The following is a 23626-nucleotide window of genomic DNA, read 5'->3' as shown; positions in this document are numbered from 1 at the left end:
ATCAGTTTTTGTGTGGGCTCATGCTGTGGTGTATGGAACTCACATAGTCTATCTCCACTGTTAATGTCAGAACAGATGGTAACTTACTTTCCTGCTTGACCAGAGTGGTTAAACCATTTAGACTGTGTACAGTATTTTTTTCTTTAAAACATGCTTTGCAGAAGAGGCATGATTATTTTTGAGTGAAGTTGTAAGCTATATCCTTTTCATTACACATTTTAGAACACTGAAGGGGTGAGTAGTGTTATGTAGGCGAAGGATTTCTAAGAAGTAAAACATGATTTAGGCAAGAAAAGACGAGGGTGGTTTTTTCTTTCAAGTTAATGTGCAGTAATAATAATAGTATAACAATAGTAATGAACAGAGGAGCTATTGAAGCCTTTAAGATGAAATGAAGGATCCTCTTTGTTTCAGTTGTCGGAGAGCAGTACAACATATTCTTTAATATGTACATCAAGTAGAGTTATTCTGGAATGCATGAACTAAGAAACTGATTCTTTGCTAAGAGCAGCCGGAAAAGCATAGGCTTATAGATGCAGAGCTTATTGCTCAGATTTCAAAATATGTTTTCTAATCATTTGACAAAAAATGAAAATACAAGGCAGCATGAGATGCCTATACAATCTTGGTGGTTTCAGAAGTGGTTGTTCAGGACTGACGCAGCCCGTTGTGGCTCCACATGCCTTGTCACTTGGGCAATCGCTTTTTGTCTGGCTGGACAGCCAGGATGGCTGCTTGTGAGTTATGCTCACTGCAAGAATCCAAGTATTCTGTGAGTGGAAACTGTCTCAATGATACCAGCTCAGGAGGCAGCTGAGAGAATTTTCTTCACAGCCAAAATACATTGTTTTACTGAAGTACAGCAGTTCTAAAGAATGGACTTTGGAAAGACCAAAATGTAGCAATCGCGGGTTCCAGAGTAGTGTGCCAAAATAGACAGTAGAAAAATACTACATTTTCATTGAACAGTTTTCTTATTTTAGGCTTGGGTTTAAATACATTAGACATGGCCCTTACGTCCTGATAAAGTTTGCTTCAGTTGGTGGCAGGAGCAGGTTGGCCAGGTTTCCCACGATTGGAGCATGGTTGCTTCCGGAATGAAGCTAAAGCATTCAGTCTTGCAGTTTTGACTCTGTTGTACTTTCAAAGACAATGCCCATATTGCCAAATTTGTGAATATTCAGCAGTGCTGAGCCCTGGCCCTGCTCTACTTCCACAGGCTGAAACTATTTCAGCATATTCTCTTTGTAAGTGCTTGATCAAAAGACTGTTTCTGTGGGACCAGCCTATCCTCATGCAAATGAAAGCGGCTCCACTTAAAAATGTCATACCAGAGTCAAGAATGTATTCAAACACTTAGAAAACCAAATGCTCTCTGGTGCCTCAATCTTCTTTTGAAATAATAAAATGTAGTAACTTGATGTGGTAAGCACACTTTTAGGTTTGATCTGCCTGAGGTAGGAAGTGAGACGACTGGGACAGAGCTGAACTGGCTTTGGGGTGATGACCTTGAATGATGAAGTTTAAGCAGCATGGATGACAACAGAGACCAGACACCCTGTTTTTTCAGCTGAATTGCTCCAACTGCTGAAACCAGCTACAGCGTTTTCTCAGCCATGCCCTGAAATGCCTGCCCGTTACTATCTGTGCATGACCTTAGACACTTTGAAGTTATTTTTTTCTCCACTGTGTGCTTGATGTTTGACTGGTGTATTCTGAGACTGTTTATATGAGCACTGCTGGCAGATCAGGCTCTTCAACCTCCCTCTTCACGCTGTTCTCCTACAGGCTCCAGAGAACGTAATCAGTCATTCTATCCCTGAACCAAAGTGAAAACAGAGAAAAACAAAGAAAAAAACCCTGCCCTTATTTACGGAATGACTTTAGTGAGTTAGTTAAACCAACTGTTTCCAAAGTGCGAGGATCCGAGGCTGTGGAGTAACCAATAGAAAATGACTAACCTGAAACGTCTTTACAGTTCATTGCCCTGTCCATAGCATAAGAAGGGGGTGTTTAGAAGGGTCGAGTCTTGTTCATTAATTAAGTCAGTAACAATGAAGTCAATATGCAGAAACATCATCAGATGCTCTTTGTGAATTGAACAGTATAATAAACAGTGGATAACACTGTATGACCAGCAAGAAAAATCCTTTTTAGTGGAAAAGCTCCCAGTATATTCTGCCTTTATATCCAGCATGCATTGGACCTTGTAATAAAAACATTGTTCTTGACTGTTGTTTCGGAAATGAACTTTTTTCCATGAAAGATGAACGAAAATCAACTTCTCACTGATGGAGGCATAAATGTAAGAACTTGAGTTAGTAGAAATATAGACTAACACAGCAGATGTGGCATAGTGTTGCTTCTAAACAGTTAACAAAATGAGGAGAATCAGATGCTTGCAATGTCAAGTTAAAATTCATTCAGAGGAGTCTAACCATATCCAAAGCATGGCTTTCCGTTTTCAGTTATCACTGTTCAGCTAAATCTGGAATCACAGTGCTGAGCTGGAAAGCAGAATTATTTGTTTTGGCACAGTTTTCTGGAACAGACAAAAACAGTTGCCAGATCACACTTGGAGCCTGTTTGAAGGTTACCCCTTCACCTGAGTCCAGATATGGTGATTTTTTTTGTTGGTTTTTGCCTCCAGACTTGTTTAGACCATGCAGGCTGGGTTTTCTCAGCTGACAAACTTCAGTGAGCGAACTCACTCCCCTTAGTGCCACTTTGAAGCAGCTAGTTAGCTGCAAAGTGCGTATCTTCAGTAGAGCTCCACTTAAATGCTGTTTCCATTTCAGCAGTGAAGTCTCTGCTTGGGAGCCTACTTGTGTCTTGATACTTAGCAGCACTTATTCACACTTAATGCTATGGTAGTGGACTCTGCAGCAAGAACAGCTGAGTCTCTGTAATTTTCCATTCCTAGAGTACATGTTTTAAAATTGCCTCTACTAGTTAATAAAAGTCCCAGAGCATAGTCTTATTCTGAAACACGGTGCGAGGGCTTTGTCTCCTTGCCTAGGTGGTTGACTGATCCAATCACACTGAAAGCTTGCTGGGAACTAAGACCACTGAACTACTTTTAATGTGTAGAATGCTTTTAAAAATACTTATTTTGTGCAAATTATCCTGTGAAGTTCTTAGGAAAAGACTCATAGAACAAATTGAAAAGGCATGCCCAGTTTTCCTAAGAAATGCTTCTGATGAAGCCTGGTTTCCTAGGTCTTATTTCAAACTGTGAGCATTCTCAAAAGTATAATGAAAGGAATTTATTATTTTTCCACTTCTTTTAGAAGGGGACCTCAGTCGTGCTCTAACTTGGGCCTACCTTCTCTTCCCAATTGTGCGTTCACAAAACTTGTGGGAGTGCAGTATTTCAATGACCCTGTCTCTCTCAGAGTCTCTGTCAAACATGGTGTAAATCAGCCTCTGGAATCAGATATGTGTTGGGACACACAAGCCTAATTTGCCTAGGAAAACTTGGGGAAAAATGCAGAATGAAATATTCATTTGGACCTTCAGATAGCGTAAAACAATACAGAGCTTTGATAAAGTCGTTTTAGACCAATGAATGACTTTGCTAGATGTTTTTTAGGCTTTTCTATAACAAATAAATTCTTTATGCTGAATTTGTGTCGTTTCTAACCTTGGCTGCCCAGGGGGACATAAACTGAATCTCAAGCCATCGAGAGAGCATTCATCTTGTGTAATACTTAGCGACTTAACAGTGTGTTAAAGGCCTTGTTAGTGATGAGCATTTCCAAGAGAAAGCTGTTATTTGCATTTAAGTGCATCCTTGCACTGTGGCTATTATCTCTAGTTCACTGAGGTGCATGATGCATCCTGAATGGAATTGGCTGAACGCAAATTTGATTTGATGGTGCCAATTGAGTCTTTCAAATAAAGTGAATTCTGAATCAGTTCACTTTTTTATTGCTAAAAGATTCTAGGTTTATCCTTATGTCTGTAACCATAAATTATATTTTCTGTAAACTCTGTTAATCGTGAAGAAGAATCTTTCCTGTGCATGAAGGCAAAGTAAGTTTTATATTCATCAGCGCTCCTGGAAAGTGTCTGATTTTTCAAAATAATTGATATTTGCACTATAGTTTGTGTGGTAATTTAGATAATGCTATTTATTACTGCTTGGGAAAAATGTTTTCAAAAGATAAAATCTCTACATATAGTGCAATTCCTATAGCAGTAAATGAGTTTTTTTTTTCCTATTGATTTAATGAGAACTGGACCAAGTTCTACATTAATGTTGTAACAGTCTGGCAATCAAGTATTATTAACACCTAGCTCCTCTTGTCCATCTCTTGGCAGTCTGTACACATACCCAACAGTACATCTGCAGAATGGTTGTTAGCACGTATTGCCTTTCACTTCAGTTTTCTTCTGCACCTCTGCCTGTGAGTCAGTAGAATTTCATTTTCGTAATTCATAACTTGAAACTCAGCTTTTCTTATTCTTCAGCTTTCTTCTGGAGTTTGACTTTATTTTTTCTTTTTTTCTTTTTTCTTTTCTTTTTAATTTAAACACTGTGTGTATTTTACTGTAATCTTATATTTCCATATACTGTTCACAAACTAGAATCAGGGTGAACATATGAGAAACTACTTGGGGAAGTTGTTTTATCTTCTGGCCTTTTCCTTAAATAATCCTCCCTTTTTTATTCCACACTTTTTATGTTAAGCAACATAAAAAAAAAAAAAAAAAAAAAAATCAAAACGTTTTTCTTGGCAAAAGAAAGAATACAACTGACAGACTATGTTTAGAAAACCAGTCATCACCTGCTCTGGTTTCATTAAACTGCATTCTCTACTACTTGTAGGTCTATTAGACTTCAGGCTCCTTTAATTTTTGATTACTTGAAATAGTGGAAGTGTAATGAAATGGAGCTGCTTTGCTGCTGAATCCTTTCCCTTGCCATTTCATAAATCAGCCAAAGTTGTTAATGTCTATGGAAAAGCTGTACATATGCAAGCTCTGCTCAGGCTTTTTTTCCCCCTGCGTATGGCATTCAGAGATGTATCTCCTGGCTTCTCTTCTAATTTGAAATATTAACTTGTTTTATAAACATGGACAGGTAACACAAGAGCACTGTGTGAGGCTTTGGGGGCTTTTCTGCAGGGAAAATTAGTATCTTTGGAAGACACTTTTAGAAAGCTGCTTAAAGTAGGTCTCTTCATCTTTCAACCCTGCTTGAGTAATTTTTGATCAAGAAACTTTTTTTTCTTTATCCCCTTCATTCTCTCATTTCTAGATGTGATTTTCCTTTCATCCATCCAGTTTCCATGCTGAGGCCTTACTTTCCTTGTTCACATGCAGGACTTGAACCAGAAATCAATGAAAGCAGGCAACGAAAATAACTTTGAATACTAAACCGAGACACATTATCTCCCATTTTATTGTCTCTTATTTCCATTTCTTCCCTCTGCTTCTGCCCTGGGAAAAGCAGCCTGGTATCCATGTTCTGCTAACAGACCGTGTGTGCAGAAAGCATGTGTGTCAGTAAGCAGTTTGGATCTCTGGTATAGCTTGCACAATGGCTCATGCCTGGTAGGTAGTTCTAGATAGGTTAGTCCTGCCCGTGGCTTGTTGAAGGAGGGAACTGTTCTAGAGAGAGATCAGCTTAAAAGGAAAAGAAGCTTAGCATAAAGTGCCAAAAGCAGGGTGTGGCTTGTCCACTTTTGCTGGATACGAACTCATTTTGGATTTACTGATGGTGAATGATGGGCTTTGACAGCCATCTAGTGGCTGCGGTGTTTGTTTCCCAGTAATTAGCGCAATTTCAGTGTGGTGGCAGAACTGATCCCGTTAGTGTGCCATGTTAACGGTTGCTGCCTCTGTAGTCATCAAGCACCTTGTGTTAAGAACTGCTGAGGTAGAAAGAATATGTGAAGAAAACAGTGCCTTGGTGTCCGTAATTTAAAAACAAAACAAAAACTTGTTGATTTCCATAACAAGAAAGAAACAGAGTAGTAAATTTTCCTCTGCTGCCTTCCCTGGTCTGGGTATGGATGGATGACTTGCCTATGGTTCAGGTCTGCTAGTGAAGTGGCAAAGCATGAATGAGTTGCAATTGTAGTTTTAAAATTCCTATTAGTATGGCATTGTCACAGCATAAAGGAAAGCTAGAATCAGCTAATACATTTTAACCTTAAAGACATGCTTACTTTTCCTTTAAAGTTACCAACATATATGCAATCTGGCAGTAAATCAGACCTCTCAATGTATTTCCATAAGTCAGGATGTGTTCCTTTTGCCTCCCTTTGTACATCTCTCTGAGCCACTTAGCAGGACTCCATCAGAAGCAGTCCCCTTCTGGCTCAGCTCCTATTTGCCAAGGCAGTTGTTGCTATGTGGCTTATTTGAAGTTATGACAGAATGCTGACTTTGGGCTCAGTAACTGAGAAATTTCATTTATGCAAACTGCTGCTCTTGAACAGCACAGCGAGTTCTCCTGGTGCTGCATTAAGGAAGATGGAGACCATATGCCAGACATCTGGGGGAAAAAGGCTAAGTATGTCAGACAGTGTGTTATGTCATGCACACAAGGGAGAAGTGAGAAGAGTGCTTTCCAGAACGCATTCTGCAGTTTGGAAAATGATTCTCACAGTGTCATAAATGGACTGTACAGCACACTTGGTTGATGTCTTTACTTCACAGTGAAAACATTTCCTCCTGAGCTTCTGCAGCACCCCTTTGAGCAATTTGGTCAGTTTATGTGATGAGCTGATCACGGTCAGGAGGTGGGTGACCTGGTATAAATTTTGATTTCAGTTTTTGTTAGAAAGCTGCAGGAGCTGATGATAGCAGGCAACAGTTAATGATACATCTGCTCCATTTCTCTGGGCTTTTGACATTGATGGAGTAACTGGACTTGAGCTAAGGCATGAAGCCAAAATCCCAAATCTGTTCCTATTTATTACTTTGTGATTTTCTGTTTACATCTGGTTCAAATTACAGCAGAAAGGCATAGAACAGCGAAGCTGACTGTGTGCTTAGTGCTGTTAATTTTCACACAAATAGTAAGTTTTTTTAACAAATCATAATCATTGACTACTGGGATGCACCTAATGCATGTATTTATAATTGCCTCTATTCCCTATTTTATATCTATTAGAAATTAGAGCTGCTTAGGAAGCTTTGCTTAGCAATTTAAACCCAGTTGTTGCAGTTTTGAAGACATTTTTATTAGGGGGGTTTCCATGGTCAGATGGAGCTCCCACACAGGGTGTGACTACGCCTCATTGCAGTATCTCAGGGTCAAGACAGTCCTTCAGAGCACAGGAGCCTGCGTGGGAGCCCTGCTGTCCTGTGGCTGAGAGGGAATCTATGGCACTGGGGTTTTGAGTTGCAGGGTTGTGACCTCCTGCCTAGGGGCAGTCTGGGGACTGTTCATTCTGTTTGCTGGAGCCTGTGTTCCTTCAGAGGATGAAATATTTGTTAGGCCAAAGTAATTACAAAAATATTTTCTGCTGCTGGGGCATTCTTTAAAAAAATTGGACTACTGAGGAAAAGTGTATTTTGCTTTTTGGGGGAAATGCTGATACTTATCTTGGTATATTTAAAAAGGTGCCCACGAAAATATACGTAGATACTTGGACTAATAGTGTACACAATAAGAAGGAAACAAAGGCATGGACTTCACTTTGGGTAGGATGGTATATGAAGGGGTGGTTACTCTCCATGTTCCTCAACCCAGTCAAATAAGGAAAGTTTTGAAAATTTTAAGTTCCCTTGGGACATTAAACATGCACACACACACACAAAAATAAAAAAAAAAAGGGAGAGAGTTTAACCCCAAGAAGTTATTTTGTCTTGGTGACCAGTATATTAGTTTGAGAGGAGAGAGTAAAATCTACACTGAATAGATTTCTAAATGAGGTCAACGAGAAAGAATTAAAGATGGGTATTAAAACAAGAAAGTTAACTTGTTATACAGGAAATTGATTAGGTTCAAAAAGGTGTGCAACTTCAGTAATATGAGATGAGCGTTGTTCCAATGTGAGAATATGTACATAAGCATGACATGCATACAGTCAGTAGCTGCTCCTATAGAAATGGCCATGTGGGACATTCTTTCACATATAGTTATTTAAGATTTATTTGATACGTAGTTAACATATGTCAATGAATTATGCATGTGCTGGTGTGATTGTGTGTTGGAAGACAGTGAGCTGGATTGTAAGAACTGAACAAACCCAGTGGTTTGAGGAACCTCTCTTCATTGAGCTGCAGCTGCTGCTGTGCATACCCTTGCAACACACACTTTGGTTGCCACTGGACAGTGACTGACTGTCTTGTTTGGAAGGCTTCATCCTCCATGCTGGTATTACCTTATTCAAGATCCTGACAAATAAGGTTTCTTCCTTTTCAACAAGCCTGCTATCTTATCTTTTCCACAAATACTTTAAGTCTGGCGGTGTAAAGTATCTGCAGCAGGGTATAGGTAGCACATAAAGGTTCTTTTCCTCAGAAAACGCCCTGTTGCCCTGTGTGCAGGAGTTTCTAAGAGCTGGCATATGGCAGGAGTTCTTCATTGAGCAGAAAGGCATCCAGCAACTCAAAAAGCAGCTTTCATTTGAGATCACATGATGGATTTGTGTGCTTCCTGGTGGTTCTATATTTTACTTCCTTGTGATTGAGAAATAACATGATAAAATAAAGTAAATGTTTAAGTTGACTGGTATTTAGAACTTCGTAATGCTGACTTTGAGCTGTACTGATGGACTGTGTTTTCTTCGTGCATGTGGTGCTACTTTTGATCTCTAAATGTGTTCTTTGCTCATCCAGACTTACTCCTCCTTTGATTTCACAGTTGGAAAATGCTTTGTATATTCTCTCTCCTTACCAGGAGAAGATGTTGAAGAGATTGCCTGCACTCAGAATGGCCAGATGTACCTGAACAGGGATATTTGGAAGCCCTCACCGTGCCAGATTTGTGTCTGTGACAATGGAGCTATTCTTTGTGATGAAATCCAATGTCAAGATGTGTTGGAGTGTGAGAACCCACAGGTGCCCCCAGGAGAGTGCTGTCCTGTGTGTTCCCATACCGCACGTGATTTTGACCCTACCATTGGTAAGCTTGCTCTAATTCACTTTTTGAAAGGTGAGCCAGTCAGGCTGGCCTTGAGAGTGAAATTTGCTCGGCTGCTGTGGCTCAAATTGGAACAGGGAGACTTTTGAAACGTAGCACAGCTTGAAGTCAGTATGCAGAAAGATTGCTGGTGAGGCTCAAGTTCTCTAAAATCAACCCAAAGAAGTAGGAAACTATGGATACTGAAATTGCTAATATTATTTCCTTGGTGAGTATTTAAATCTGAGGACAGTAAATACCGAGAAGCTAGTTTCTGACTTGATTTGCAGCCTTAGAACTAAGAGGCTGATCTGAATTCTATCCTGATGTTTTGAGATTGTTTTTTTTATTCTTTTGGTGGTTCTTCTGGAATTGAAAGATCAGTATGCTAAGGCATACAATAAAATAAACACATACTTTGATAAAGTACTTAATTACAAGCGTCTCCAGTAGCCGAAAAAATTTATATGAACAGTCAAGTGTAAGTGCTGTTAAAATGGTTCCCCAAAATAAAATGATGGACAGATAATTCTCTTGTGAGACATAAAAAAAAAAAAAACAAAAAAAAACCCAAAAACTAACAACAAACCAGTATGAAGTATTCATACTGTTTGTGTACCTTCTGTGATATACCTTAAAGGTGATATCTGTTCCAGTTCATTTTTACTTCCAGAGGAGTCTTGGATGAAGAAAATTCCTCTAAATACTTCCCTAAGAGAAAATCTCTTATGTTGCAGTAAATATTCATTAATAGAGTACATTTTTGAGCTATTCTATATATAATAATTAAAGCAGTTTTTTACAGGAGTCATTAATTATGATTAACTTAGTACAGGATGAAGTAATAATGAGTGTGTAGTATGGACACATGAGCAGTGAAACAAGATATATCAAGCATCAGTAAACAGATGGAGCCTCCTGCTGTGTTTTGAGAGGCATTAGGCCAAGGCCAACAGGTACACCCAGAAGATAGAAGAACAGTATAGAAACGTTGCAGAATTCCTTACTGTAATTCAAGACATTAATAAAATATTTATCAGAAGGATTTTCTTGGACATGAGTGTAGCTATATAGCTCTAACTCGGGTATACATAATATTGCAAAAATTTAACAAAAGAAAAAGTGTGGAAGATCTTCCTGTCAGTTCTGTCTTTTGAAAAATATGATGTTGTATGTTATGGATTCATCAATATTAGCACTTTAGCCAGTGCTAAAAGTTTCTAAGAGCTCCCCAGAGGATATTCTAAAGTGCTTTTTCTTATTCTGTGCAATGCTGAAAAAGACTGAGTACCAGGAGGTGTCTGAGGAGGATTCCTCAGACTTGAACAAGAGAGCATGTGTATACCTGGGACCTTCTCCAGCTCTTTGTACATCCAGAATCTGGTGTGACTTCAGCTGTAACACCTTCACTCAGCTCTTTCTGTTTCAGTCTCTTGAAGTAAAAACGTTAATTTATTCTCTTTTCTTCTTTTGTCCTTTTCATTAGGTAGAGGAAGAAAGGTAAGATTTCTTTCTTTATTTTTTGATATATTACAACTGATAATAAGTCTCCTGCATCTCCTCAGATCACTTCACAAAAATTAGATATCAACTCTTGTATAAAACGTTTATTTTTTCCTCTTTCTTTTTTTTTTTTTTTTTCCTCTCAGTGGCTAGGGAGTTTGCAATAGAAAACATCATGGAATACAGGCAGAAAATCCTGTTAATATAGAGAATCCCTGCTGTCTACGTCAGAGAAATCCCAGTTTAAGTAACTTGGTTGTCTCATCTCTAGAAGCGCTACACAGTGAGTGAAGGGACCACTAAGTTATTAGAAGTCACAGTTTTAAAACTTTCAGCTTGGTTTTGATGAGACTACCTACTGCCCTGTGTGTGATAGGTAGCATAATGCCTCTTTAATCATGCCTACTGTATTTGTTAAAACATTGAGCAGGAGACCTGACTTACATTGTGGTGCAAAGCGTTACTGCATCTTGTGTGGGCTTCCCTGCGTTAACTTCAAATATAATTCAAGTGACAATAAGTGACATAATTCAAGTGACGATAGCAGGGTCACTTGCACTGCTGCATGTAGGCAAGCAGCCCCTGAGATAATTTGCATGGCTAGTACATTGGCTTTGCATTTTGGCCTGCTTGTTGCTGCACCTATTTACAGGAGCCTATATGCTACCTGCTTCTGGTAGGTGAAGATACTCCAGAACTGTCATGCCTTGCAACTGCTATCCTGGCCACTAATTTGATCAGCTCTATCATAAAATTATACTTAAAATTCAAGGTTTAAAAACTATTCTACACCAGTCTTTGATCTAGCTTATATTTTTAATACAAACTTTGGTTTTCTTACATTTGCAGTTGTTTCATTGTATTGTATACTTGGCCATGAGTAAATAGATAATTGTATAAAACCTCTAGATGATAGCACAGATGTCATAAAGGCACTCTTCAGACATGTCTAAAGGTATGAAACACCACTCAAAACTTTTTTTTGGCACCCTTTGTGCTTTCATTACAGTCTTTACTCAGGGTGCCCAAGATAGCTTGCACAGCATTGTGGCTATGTTCGAGCCATTGCTAAGTAGAACGCTGGCAACCATTACTGTCTGCTCTGACAGATGGTTCTGCAGTTGTGGGCTCTTCCCAAGAGCAGGACAAGGATGCTGGGTGAAGGACCAGAGCAATGTAATCCTGCTCAGGGCCACGCTTCTGTGGGCAGCGCGGTGCACAGTGTGCATTAAACAGGCAGGGGATTTATTTCTGCAGGAGAAATGTAAGGAGTTACAATAAATAAACTTCTAAGATGGCAAGCAGCTACAAGAAATAATTGAAGTGAATTTTAGGTTATCCAGGCTGTGGACTCATTAAAACCAAGTAACTCCCTACACAGAGTAAATAAATGGAAATAAATGGGTTATTACAAGCTCGCTAGCTGATAAAGGAGTCCCTATTTTTTTTTCTTAATGAAATGGTTACCACCAGTAGGTCTAAACCCATTTATTTTATTTAACGTGTAATAGCTGTGAACACACTCTGCACAAGAAAAAGTAAATTGGCAAATGCAGTCCCCTTCATTTTGTGGCCATGTGATGTTGCTTTGTGTTCTGTCTCTACACTGCAGATATACATGCAGGTTTTTTACGCCTGCCATGTTAGGAATTCTAGTTAATATCTTGAATAAATAGCATCTGAATTCTGTGGTGGGTTCTGCTTTTCGAAGGAATCAAATCATCACAAAGCAGAGTGAGAACATGTTTTTTTTCACTACTGAAAAAATCATGGCAACGTTTCAGTCTGTCCCTTTTTTTTCGGACCGCGTTTTGTGGAGTTGGTTTATAACCTTCATTTAATCAGTCTCTGTACTCGTTAAAAATTGTACGGATTACCTCTTGCAGGACTTCAATTTAGTCTCGGGTGTATCTTTAGAAAAGTCTCTGTGTTTTTCACAATCACTGGGACAGAATTGGCAAAATTGGTACTGTTAGTTGTACTTTAATTTGTTTTCTACCATTTTTTTTATTTCTATTTTTAACAGGGGCAAAAAGGAGAACCTGGAATAGTTCCACCTGTGAGTTCATTTTTCTTCATTTATTAGAGCTCCACTGAAGTGTACATTTCAGTACTTGAAGCAGAATTGTAGCTGTTAAAGAAATGCAACAAGAGCATATATGCTGATATTGAAAGGAATTGAATGAGTTACATACATGAAATTGCAAAAGCTTGTTAATTCCATTTTGGTGAAAACAAATCTTAGAGTTTATTCTGTCAGTCTTGTATGTTTTACTTCAGTTCTGTTTAGGTATAGTCTAAACTATATCAATATATATCAATATTAGTGTTTGGAAAATGCATTAAAAATAGAGAACTGGTGCTAAAAATTCTCCCTTTCCACCTTTACTGTTATGCTTTTTGAGAATGATAGAACCATTTAGATTGGGAAAGTCCTGTAAGATCATCTGATGTCTCTCATTAAACCATGTCCCTAAGTGCCACGTACACGTCTGTTAAATACCTCCAAGGATGATGAAAGCCACTTCCCAGTCTGTTGGATGGTCACAAATTAAAGGACTAGATAAGCTATCTCATTGTCATTTATTTGTTTATTTGTTTATTTATTTTTGTAAAAATAACAATGGTGCTTCCAAAGACTTTATTCATGTAGCTTGTAGAAATTCTGCAAAAAGGAAAAAAGAGAGGATGTAACAAATACTTTATTTTCAAAAAGCCTTAGAACTTGCCTGGTATCTTAATTACCAGGCAAATAATACTATTTATTTTTCAAGAAATAATTTTCTGTAACAGTTTGTGGTGACAAATACAGGCGTAATATCGTGTGCTAACTTTTATTTATATTACTTTCTTCAGGTTTCAGGAATACGAGGCCGCCCAGGTCCTGCAGTGAGTATTTTCTTATCTTCTCTTCACTGATAGCATTTACAATTTTCTGCCATTTCTCCTTTGTGTTGTGAGAATGATATAAGGGAGGAATCTTCCACACATGTGATGGGGTATTGTTTGCAAAGTTGCTGGATTTGGAGAGGTAACAAGATTATGGAAATTTGTGCTAGGTCAGCCCATGACCTAAGCAATAGATGTGTGCTTTGTAGCACACACTTGTCTGTGGACATTTGAACACGGTTGTTGCTGAGGAATGCTTTTCTAGCAGGAGAAGAAGGAGATACAGTCTGCTCTCCAGCTGTGAATAAGCAGAGAACAGTTGTGGACTATTGTTGAAGAGTGTTTCAAACTTGGATATTTCTTTGGGATCTTCCAGCATTCAGAAAATCTGTGCTGGATTAAGCTGTGGAGCACATGAGATATGAAACTATTTCGTAGATCTCTGCATCCTGTTTGTACTCCCTTCAGGCAATATGCAATCGAGAAGAGGTGCTCAGGTCATAACTGTTTTATTTATGATCACGTGGGGAAAAAAAATTACAAATTATTTTTCACGTAGGCGTGGCATTCCATATTAACAGAGCTTTTATAGATCATTACCTAGTTTAAAAGGCATTTAATATTTCTAAACTTTCTTTTAGGGACCTCCTGGTTCACAAGGACCACGAGGAGAACGAGGACCTAAGGGAAGACCTGTAAGTTATTAAAAAGTATTAGAAATTAATTTCTGTACTAACCTCAAAATGTTAGATGGCTTTAAACTTTCTCTGTGTCTTTTAGAGTTATCAGAACTTTCCTCATATCTTCCAAGAATTAGCTAACAAACAGAAAAATGTTTATGTCTCACTATCTCTATGTTTTGAGAAAAATAATTGAGACTAAATGGTATTCTCACTGCTGGCTACTGATTACTACTGTGAGTTAGCAGCAGTGTGGATTGTGAGGATTGGAGCGTTTCAGAACAGACAGAGCTCAGGAAATTAGCAGGAGTTAATATGTGACTACATATGTTGGTATGCTGGTGAATAATATAATCGAGATTGCTCAGTGGAAATAAAGACTTCATAAGGGAATTTCAGTGTCTGCATGTGGAGAACCACAGAAAGGCCAGACGGGAGCGCTGAAAATACCAAAGACAACATGTTCCTGTTGAAAAAGCTGGGACAAAATGCAGAAGCTGTTTTTAGCAGGTTTTATAGAGTTGTGCCATTTTAATTTCTATGTGGATATTTTCCTATTCCTCTGGAGAGAGCAAGCCAGTAGTTAACGTATTTTGTTTGAATGACAGAGCTGAGTTTTAGGCATAGGCCTGAGACTGACTCCTTTCTGTTGTTCCTCTGGTGAATGCCTGTTGTCTATAGGTGGTAATGACACTGCTTCTAAGATGGGGAATGACTGTATTGCCTCTTGAGATAGATGCCAAGCCACTGCTGCTCTCTAAATCAGGCAACATTAAGACCTTTGTCTGGTGAATGGCTGTCACAATGCATAAAGGAATTCTTGAAGTAGTTGTGAAATTCTGTGGTGTGTGGAGGAATCTTGAATGTGTTTGCAGAGATGTCTGACGTCTTCTCAGTGTGCAGTTTTATCAGCGAGACACTACATTTCTGATCCTGTGCTGTATATATCTTTACAAAGTCATGGCTAGAAACACTTAAAGTATCAAAAGATTGTGTTATTAAAAAAAAAAAAAGTTCTGAGTTCCTTTGTATTATTAACAGTGCTTTGAAGAGAAATGAAGGGATTAGGAAACACTTATTTCAGAATGTTATGTCAAAGGTTTTGTTGAGATCTTATGTCAGACTGCACATGGCAGTGCTTTAGGTCTGTAGTGACTGCTAGTGCAGGATTTTTGGTTTACGCTTCTGGAAAATAGAAAGTTAGCTTACACCTCCTGTTTGCAACATGAAAAACTCTCAATAAACGTTGTTTATTATTTGTTTAAAAGTGGTAATGGAACAGATAGGCTTTTGCTCTATAAAATTAACTGCAAACCCACTAAAGCACATTTCCAAGCCTTTTGTTTGTTTGAATTTATGTATTTTTTAAGATATTTTAAGTGGATTCCTACTGACTAGTGAGTAGTAGAAACTCAACCTTGCGATGGGTCTCTGTGTTTTACATAAGCAAGGAACTTGGATATAAAGTGAATTCGGAACTATTAGCAGAGTATTTGCTTCCAATTATTTGTCTGTGTAGTAGTGAGAAACGTAAAGGCAGCAGTATGTTTGGATTTATAAAATGCATCTGGGAATGGGAAGTTTTAGAGTGTGATACAGCTTACAAATGAACTTATGAAGACAGAAAATATGCTTGAGCATGCTCAGAGTATCAGCATGTTTTGTTTCAGTATTTTTACACTAGATAGTAATTGCAGTAGAAATACAATAGTCTTGAAGTGTTCTGCTGTAAGCTGCATTTTCTATTACAGGCAAAACCTGCAATAGTATTTCCTCACCAACAGCAGCAGTGGGCTGGAATTAATAAATTGTCATTATTCTAATACATATTTAAAGGATGCCACCTTGTGGCCTCTGCTAGATTTTTAAAATATTTGGTAATCCTCTCGGACTCTAGCTGAGCTGCTAAAAGTAAAGGTTTCTACGTGTACATATTAAATATATACTATCAATTAATTTTAATTAATATTTTCTCGAAGTGCAAGAAGATCTGGTTATATACCAGTGGTTAGTTACCAGCTATAAATACAGAAATGCTTTTCAAGGACTTCTGAGCTTGTGGGGTGGTTGTACTGTTGCTCTTGAAGCTTAGTGCCTTAGTGCTTAGTGACCAAAAATATGGTTTCTTTCCTAAGCAGGAGCTAAAAAAAAATAGCCATTTTACTACATCACATCTTGTTAAGGTATCTTGGTTTGGGTATTTGTAGTCATTTTATAGAAGCTTGCTGAATCCCTTCAGGCAAATCCTCAGAATTTTCCTCCTTCAGACGTTACGGTCTTGTAGGTTTGGCAGTGCATTCTTCTTTTTTAGTAGAAATACTAGATAGTAAAGTTTTTTGATAGAACCTTCTGTTTCTATCCCATGTGCAAGAATCTGCACCATCTTTCTCAGAATACTAGCTATTCACAAATCAGTTGTGGCAAGTTTATGTGTGTGTGCATGTATATCTGATAACAAAAATTTTCCACTGATTACTTGGCATATAGGAATTTAGGCCATGAAGATGCAGTGAGAACTGTGAGAAAAGAATGGTTTATTCAACGGAAGTTTCCAGGAATCTTAATGTCGATGCCATTCCAACATAACTCTTTCCCAAGAGAATGCATTATCTTTACTGTATAAATCATACTAGTCAGACCCTACATTTCCCTGGAACGTGTTGCCGACTGCAAGGAAACACAGTCCTCATCTCCTGGAAATACAAGAAAGCTGTCTAACTATGATTGTGTTTATAAAGATGAGTCATAGAGCCAGGCTTCCAAGGATCCTTAAAGTAGAAGAGCTCATTATATAGTATAGACTTTTTTCCTCCCTGTTTTCCAGCCTTTTTCTTTTAATGAAGAAAGCAGCAGCAATAAGCACTTTGAAGTCGGTGTTTAGGATTTAAGAATATCTTCTGCCCCTACTATTATTTATGTTATTGTACTGATGTTTTTATTAGTTGCTTTTTAAATTAATTTTGGTTCTGGTACAAGATAAGATCATGCTCAGAAATCAAAAGTGGGTGATAAAAATGGGAGCAATGGGACCTCTCTATTCTGCAAGCTGTGGTTTGAGATAGCATCAACACCAAGCGACTTGCTCTGTATTTTTGGCAGTGTGACTGTGTTGGGGATTCAGCAACAGTATGAGCTAACCATTCATGATGTCAGAAGGCTGCAGAAATCAATGGAATTTCCTGAGTTTTTATGTATGTGTACTAGTCTGAGCTATCTATATTTTTGGAGGTAAACTCTTGATATTCTGTACAGTGCACAAAGCCAAATAGTTTTTCAAGAATAGCATACTCTTAATATGGAATGATGGGAAGCCTGAATTTCCAGAATAGATTTGAAGAGAAATTACTGCAATTTATTTGTGTGCTGGATTGATAACTCAGGTTAACCAGCGCTTCTCATCTGAAGGTTAAGAACAGGTGTTGATGGATGTTGTTTATTTGAAGATCTTACTTTACTAGTTTGGATTTATCAGAGACGTTGTGTACAAGGATTTTCCTGGATACCTTTGTATCCTCTTAGCATTTTTTATCTTCCCACTAGGGTCCTCGTGGTCCTCAAGGGATTGATGGAGAACCCGGTATCCCTGGCCAGCCTGGTGACCCTGGTCCTCCTGGTCATCCTACCCACGCAGGACCAGACGGACTAAGCAGGGTGAGTTTTACACTTGATTTGGTGGAATGTGAAGTGATTGTTGGTTCAGATCCACGTCCTACACAGTAACTTCTATTTATTTCAACAAATGCAGGATGCTATTCTAACTATTTCTGTCTCCTAGTCAGGAGGGACAATGGCAAGCAGGAAAGCAAGTTCTGCAAAAAACTGAGATAATTTAAATGTGAAAATACTCTGAAAGGACACTTTTATAATGGATTTTAACATGCAGAAAAGACAAGGTTCCCGAATCTAAAGCTCTTTACAGGGTCCCATTAATTCCACCTGGCTTAAATGCAAAGGGTCAAATCAATAGTACAGGGAAACTGGAATACCAAATTAGTAGTACAGCAAAGAAAAAATAGTACAGATTATAAATAAGGAAATAATCAATATGAGTAATTAAAATGTCATTCAGTCTACTTCTTTCTGACATTGTTCAGACAAACACTTCAATGGTTAATCAGGAATTATCTGTGGAAAACAATGCTAACCAGCCCTACGTGTGGACAAAATATTCTGCAGGAGTTACTTTTTTCCTAAGTTTTGTGGAATGATGACTGACTGTGACATAGATTTCTGAATTTCTGAGGGAAATTGAATTACATGTTTGTTGCTATGTGAAAGGTACCTGCTTTGTTTCTCACTCTGTTGTTCCTGCCTTATTACTGAAAACAGTTGTTATTTGGCAATAAGAAGGAATATCATTTAGGCCGACAGCCTCCAAATTCAGGAAGCTTTTCTTGGCTTAAACACCATTCTCAATGGGCCTGAATCTGGCAGATTCAGTAAATCTCTTCAGCGTGGAGGAATCCGTTAGAGCCACAAAATGCAGCCTAATGTAGCTGATTTTATGATGGCATGTTTCCGTTTTCCTTCAGATATTTCTGAACTTGAGGCACAGCAAGTGAAAACAAAGCAGTCTTAGAAGAAATGAAGAAATATTGTAGGTGAAATTCAAGTATGATTTAAACTTGAGGATGGTGAAAGAAATGTAATTACTTCAATTAGAAGTTTTTCTCTTTTTAGGTCATTTTCCCTTTTAATTAAGGTGGGTGTAGAGTCAGGATAGAAAGCAGATAATATGATGCATTTGACTGGTCTTTGATGCCTTGAAGCATTCAGATATATGAAAAGAACCTTTATTTTACCAATTGGAACAAGAATTTACTCGTAGTGCTGTAAAGCCTATTGAAGTAGTGAAGAGATAGTTGCATAGAATTTTGCCTTGTGAATAAACATGATTGACAACTAAAATCACCCATCTTATTTTTTTTCAGCCATTTGCAGCTCAGATGGCAGGACTGGATGAAAAATCTGGACTTGGTAGTCAGATGGGGCTGATGCCTGGTGCAGTGGTAAGACCAAATTAGACTTGTATTGTAGAATAGTTCTGAAATAGAGTGCATGTACAAAAAACAAAGTAGAATTCATCCTCTTCAAATTCCCGTGACTTTAGAAATTAAATATACAGAATTTTCCAGTGCAGCTTTTAATGGTATCTGAAGACAGTGAAAAGATGTTGAAGTGGAAGCTTTTTGTTCCTTACTCTGTCCTGCTTTTTGCCCTCCTTTTTCCTTCTGAAATGCAACAGCTATTAGGGTATATTAAAAAAGCAATGCATGATTTTCTCATTTATTGAGTCAGTACAGAGGAACTGGAGAGTGTCAGGTGTAGTGCAAAGCTGAATAAACAAATGTGCAGCTTTGGAGGTTTCTTTTTCATGTTGTGCCATTAAAGATAATTATTTTTGATAGCAATTTAAAAGAGTATTTCTGAAACCAGCCGTGAGCTGATTGTTTTAAGGCAGGCGTTCTTTTTCAACAGTGAGTCCAGTTTTCTCTCACTGTTTAGGTATGTTCTTCATTTTTAGAGCAATGGGAACGTACTGGTAACATGGAATTTTTTTTAATCTTCTGTGAAATCCATTACACCACCCTAAACTGTTTGGGTTATTTTTAAATAGTATCTCTTTTTGCTGTGTGTATTTTTTCATACTGTGATGTCTTGAAGATGTTGCGAGCTTTTTTCCTGTCATTTTTAGCATTCTTTCTTGAGAAAACTCTCCTTCAGTGACTGCCCTGTCCATGAGTTTGCCTACCTGCTTCTTATCCGTCCAAGCCCCCAGCAATTAGAACTCAGTTTTAACACTGTTTGAAAGGTTCTCAGTAAAACTCAATAACTGTTATTCAGCTAACCTACTATTTTTTGTTGTTTTTTTTCCCACTTTTTAAAATTTTGGTTGAAAAGGGCATAAGTATGATGAAAAACTACTAGAAAAATAATGAACTGTGTGCTAAAGAGAAATCTCGAATCTGTCAAAATGGAAGTTATTGTCTGCTATATACTTTTTTGTCTTGGTAGAAGTAAAAAAAAAAAAGGACTTTCAGAAGAGATTACTTTATATTGCAGGTTCTAAAAATACCATGGAACTTTTGAAGGGCAAATCTACATTTTCTGTAACAAACAGCAATCATTTGGAGCCTCCTCCTGTATTTTGTATGATTCATGAAAATGCATCCTTTCATTACCACTCCTGCTCATAGCCAAGAACAGTGCAAATTTATTTTATCATTGTTTGCATTAGTAAATTAATCTAATTAATTAAATTCAATTAAAGGGGGAGACTGTTTTCCCCCTAGATGTAATTGTAGCCTTGGATTTTTCTAGTAAAATTATGCACTCATACAGGCTGTTCTTACTGATGTCAGACTGTGGCATCCGAAGCTCGTGTTTTCAGTGGCTAATGAGTTATGCTGCTGTGGCTTTTGAGTTTGATTAGTTTCATTTGATGTGCTTTGTTTGGATTTCATAACATACAAGCCTTTCAGAGAGTTTGTCCATACAAATGTTAACTAGACAGTTGTTATCAGGCAATTTTGCTGTCTCTGAAGGGTAATTGTTGCTTAGGGAAACATGGTCTTCAGTCTGTAACGTTTTATTATTTTGATAGGGTCCAGTGGGTCCAAGAGGTCCACAAGGCCTCCAAGGAAAACAAGTAAGTGTTTCATCTTATGCGTTTTAAGACAGTTGGCCAAAGAAGATGACAGAGCATGTAGTAACTTGTATATGTAGAAGAGAACTCAACTCTGAGACTGTCTTAAGTATGGCTGAATGCGTCCTCATCTAGAAGTGAACCTAAATGTACTGCTTTCAAGTTCTGCTTCAGATCTACTCTATAGACTGTACAATTTATCAGATCTCTAACAAGGTTTTGACCCAACACATCTTTTAATGAGGATGGGCAAAGGATGCTGCTTCAATTGTGATTTTGACATTAGCGTGATGTTAACGTCTTATGGGACTTCTGTATGGCTCAGGGCTTCTCTAAAGAAGAATCCTTCCAGAGAAATCTTAGCATCTGCCTTTCACTCATCTGTGCTTTTTCTGAATTAGAATCCAGACTGTCCCATAATCTGTTGTTTTCCTTATCCTGATTTTTAATTTATATCCTTTTATGTTTGCTTTATAGAATATGTAATTATACTCATCTCTCCTCAATTATAGGGTGGTGCTGGCCCCACAGGCCCTCCTGGTGAACCTGGAGATCCAGGACCTATGGTAAGACCAGTTAAATTCAAGCACTTCTACCATAAAATAGCAAACAGTTTATTACACCTCCTTTAGAGATCTTTCTTCCATGCTGTCTCAACCAAAGCTAAGTAATGAATACTTAAGTAAAGAGTTGTGGTGTTTGAAGTATGCCTTCAGGGATCAGTGAACTTGAATTATTTTGTATCTGAGTGATATTATAAACAGTCTTTTTTACTTTTCCACCACAGACCTGAGGATGGCTAACCACGAGTAACACCATAGCTGGTAGGGTAGCCCATAAAGGAAGATGAAAATATTCATTTTTTCGAAGTACTATAATGATTCAAAAGTATAAGTGAGAGACAGACTGGGAACAGTTGCTGATTTTTAATTTCCTTTCTCCTGAAGAATCCATCTTGCATTTTTGTACTATACGTGTATACATTTTAGCTTAATGCAGCTTTCTTAGGGGCAGGATGATTGAAGCACCACAAAATTTTGCAATCGTGCTTACACATTATAATCCTTTTTCTATACCTGTTTTTTTGTGAAACAAGGCATTCAAATAGAGCAAATAGCTATTTTAGTGACTAGATTTACTTCTCATCAAATCTACTTATTCCTTAGGGTCCAGTTGGTTCTCGTGGACCGGAAGGGCCTCCAGGCAAACCTGGTGAAGATGTAAGTTTGTTACTGTTCGTATTTTGTTTTATTTCAAATAAAACAAATATTGGCTTCTTTTAGAGAATGACTAACGAGCAGATGTGTCTGTTGCAGCTACGTGTTTTCTATTTCTTTTTGTAATCATACTTCCCACTATCGCAGTGTCATAACAATAGTCTCTAGCAATGTTTTTCTGTTCAGAACCTACCTTTCTTCTCACTACACGTTACCATGATACCCAAAGTTTAAGCCCTTATTATTTCTTTCCTCAGCCAGTTCTTCAGTAAGTTGTCTTTCTTGAAATCAGGGGGCAAATTGCAGCCCCTGCTCTCCTTGGAGTGACATGATGAGCTAGAAGAACTGTAACAATAACATGCATCTGGATATGAACAGTACAATTTTACTATTAGAAAACTTAACTAAATAATTTATTATACCCATAATTGATTTTATGATTATTTACACATATTTCATGTAAAATACATGCATATGAATAAATGTATACATACTGCACAACAGTAAGCTGGGGATTTTCCATTAGATGTACATTCTTTGTTTGCAAAGCACGTCAAATTCATTGGAGTTGTGAACTGTAACTGTAAAGTGAATTGAAAGCTGGAGATGCCAGATGCTTCAGTATAGAAATTACCATGGGAATGGTTGCTTTCCTGTTAAACTGAACCAAATGGTATAAGAATCTGTGAAAACAGTTTATTCTCAATGCACTGAAATTAAATATCAATACTACTTTAGGAACTTTCTCCATTTCCAATGTCTGTGTGGGTTTCATGAATTGCATCTGTGATGTGTTTTTACCATCTCTCTGTCCAGAAACTACTTTTCATATTTCTGCAGTCTGATGTCCTGGATGTATGTGACCTACCTGATATGTATAAGGAATATTTGATTATCTAGTAGATTTTCAGTCTTTAAAATATTGCTTTGTGGAGAAAACCATCAATGGTGGATTGTACTCATTTTACAACAGAATTCAAACGGAAGGAGAAGTAACAAGCTGTAATGCAAATCGTTTTAGATTTCTGTTCCTAAGGACAATCAAAATGATTTGACTGCCAAAGGCTGCCTGGTTCTAAATTCCCAGCACACCACCACCTTGCAGCACCACCTGGCACTTTAGACTCAATCTTCAGTTTCTGCAATTCTCTGTTACAATGCCTTTTAAGCTAGTGCATGCAATGCACGCTGTTAGTCGTGTGTGCAGTTGTTTTATGTTACTGAAAATGTTACTGTAAAACAGGCTTTGTATTTGTTTGGATGGGAGATCGAGGTGAGAAAACTGCATTTTCTTATTTGCTGTTTTTATGTATCTTTTGTTGTTTTGTTGATGTTCTTTTTCTTCTTAGGGCGAACCTGGTAGACCAGGACAGTCTGGTGAGCCCGGATTTCCAGGATCTCCAGTAAGAGCATAATTATTTGCATTTTAGCAAATAGCCATAATTATGTCATCAGTATCTGTTTTCGATAAGTGCAGAGCTTACTCATTCAGCTTCTGCAGTGTTTGTATCACCTAACTCTAACAATTCAGATCAGTGTAATAGCTAAGAAACAAACGGGTGGTTCAGCAGTCCCCTCATTTAATCTGAGAGTCATTTCCTGTATGAAA

The 23626-nt window shown here is 37.8% G+C and overlaps 1 protein-coding gene across 2 annotated transcripts in view; it reads left to right on the top strand.

The window, feature by feature from the left end:
• COL5A2 (collagen type V alpha 2 chain) overlaps window positions 1–23626 on the top strand; it is a 165297-nt gene that overhangs the window by 102940 nt on the left and 38731 nt on the right. For both annotated transcript variants that reach the window (XM_042822469.1, XM_042822468.1), the window contains 11 exons: window positions 8861–9085; window positions 10569–10582; window positions 12612–12644; window positions 13442–13474; window positions 14116–14169; window positions 17695–17805; window positions 19086–19163; window positions 20759–20803; window positions 21313–21366; window positions 21967–22020; window positions 23367–23420. In XM_042822469.1, the coding sequence (XP_042678403.1) occupies window positions 8902–9085; window positions 10569–10582; window positions 12612–12644; window positions 13442–13474; window positions 14116–14169; window positions 17695–17805; window positions 19086–19163; window positions 20759–20803; window positions 21313–21366; window positions 21967–22020; window positions 23367–23420 (714 nt within the window). In that variant the 5' untranslated portion in view covers window positions 8861–8901. The remainder of the gene's footprint in view (window positions 1–8860; window positions 9086–10568; window positions 10583–12611; window positions 12645–13441; window positions 13475–14115; window positions 14170–17694; window positions 17806–19085; window positions 19164–20758; window positions 20804–21312; window positions 21367–21966; window positions 22021–23366; window positions 23421–23626) is intronic.

Source organism: Centrocercus urophasianus, unplaced genomic scaffold (assembly GCF_019232065.1).
Source record: "Centrocercus urophasianus isolate 14NV4802_14NV808 unplaced genomic scaffold, USGS_Curo_1.0 seq_20, whole genome shotgun sequence".
Lineage (NCBI taxonomy): Eukaryota > Metazoa > Chordata > Aves > Galliformes > Phasianidae > Centrocercus > Centrocercus urophasianus.
This window is presented reverse-complemented; position numbering and strand designations above follow the sequence as displayed.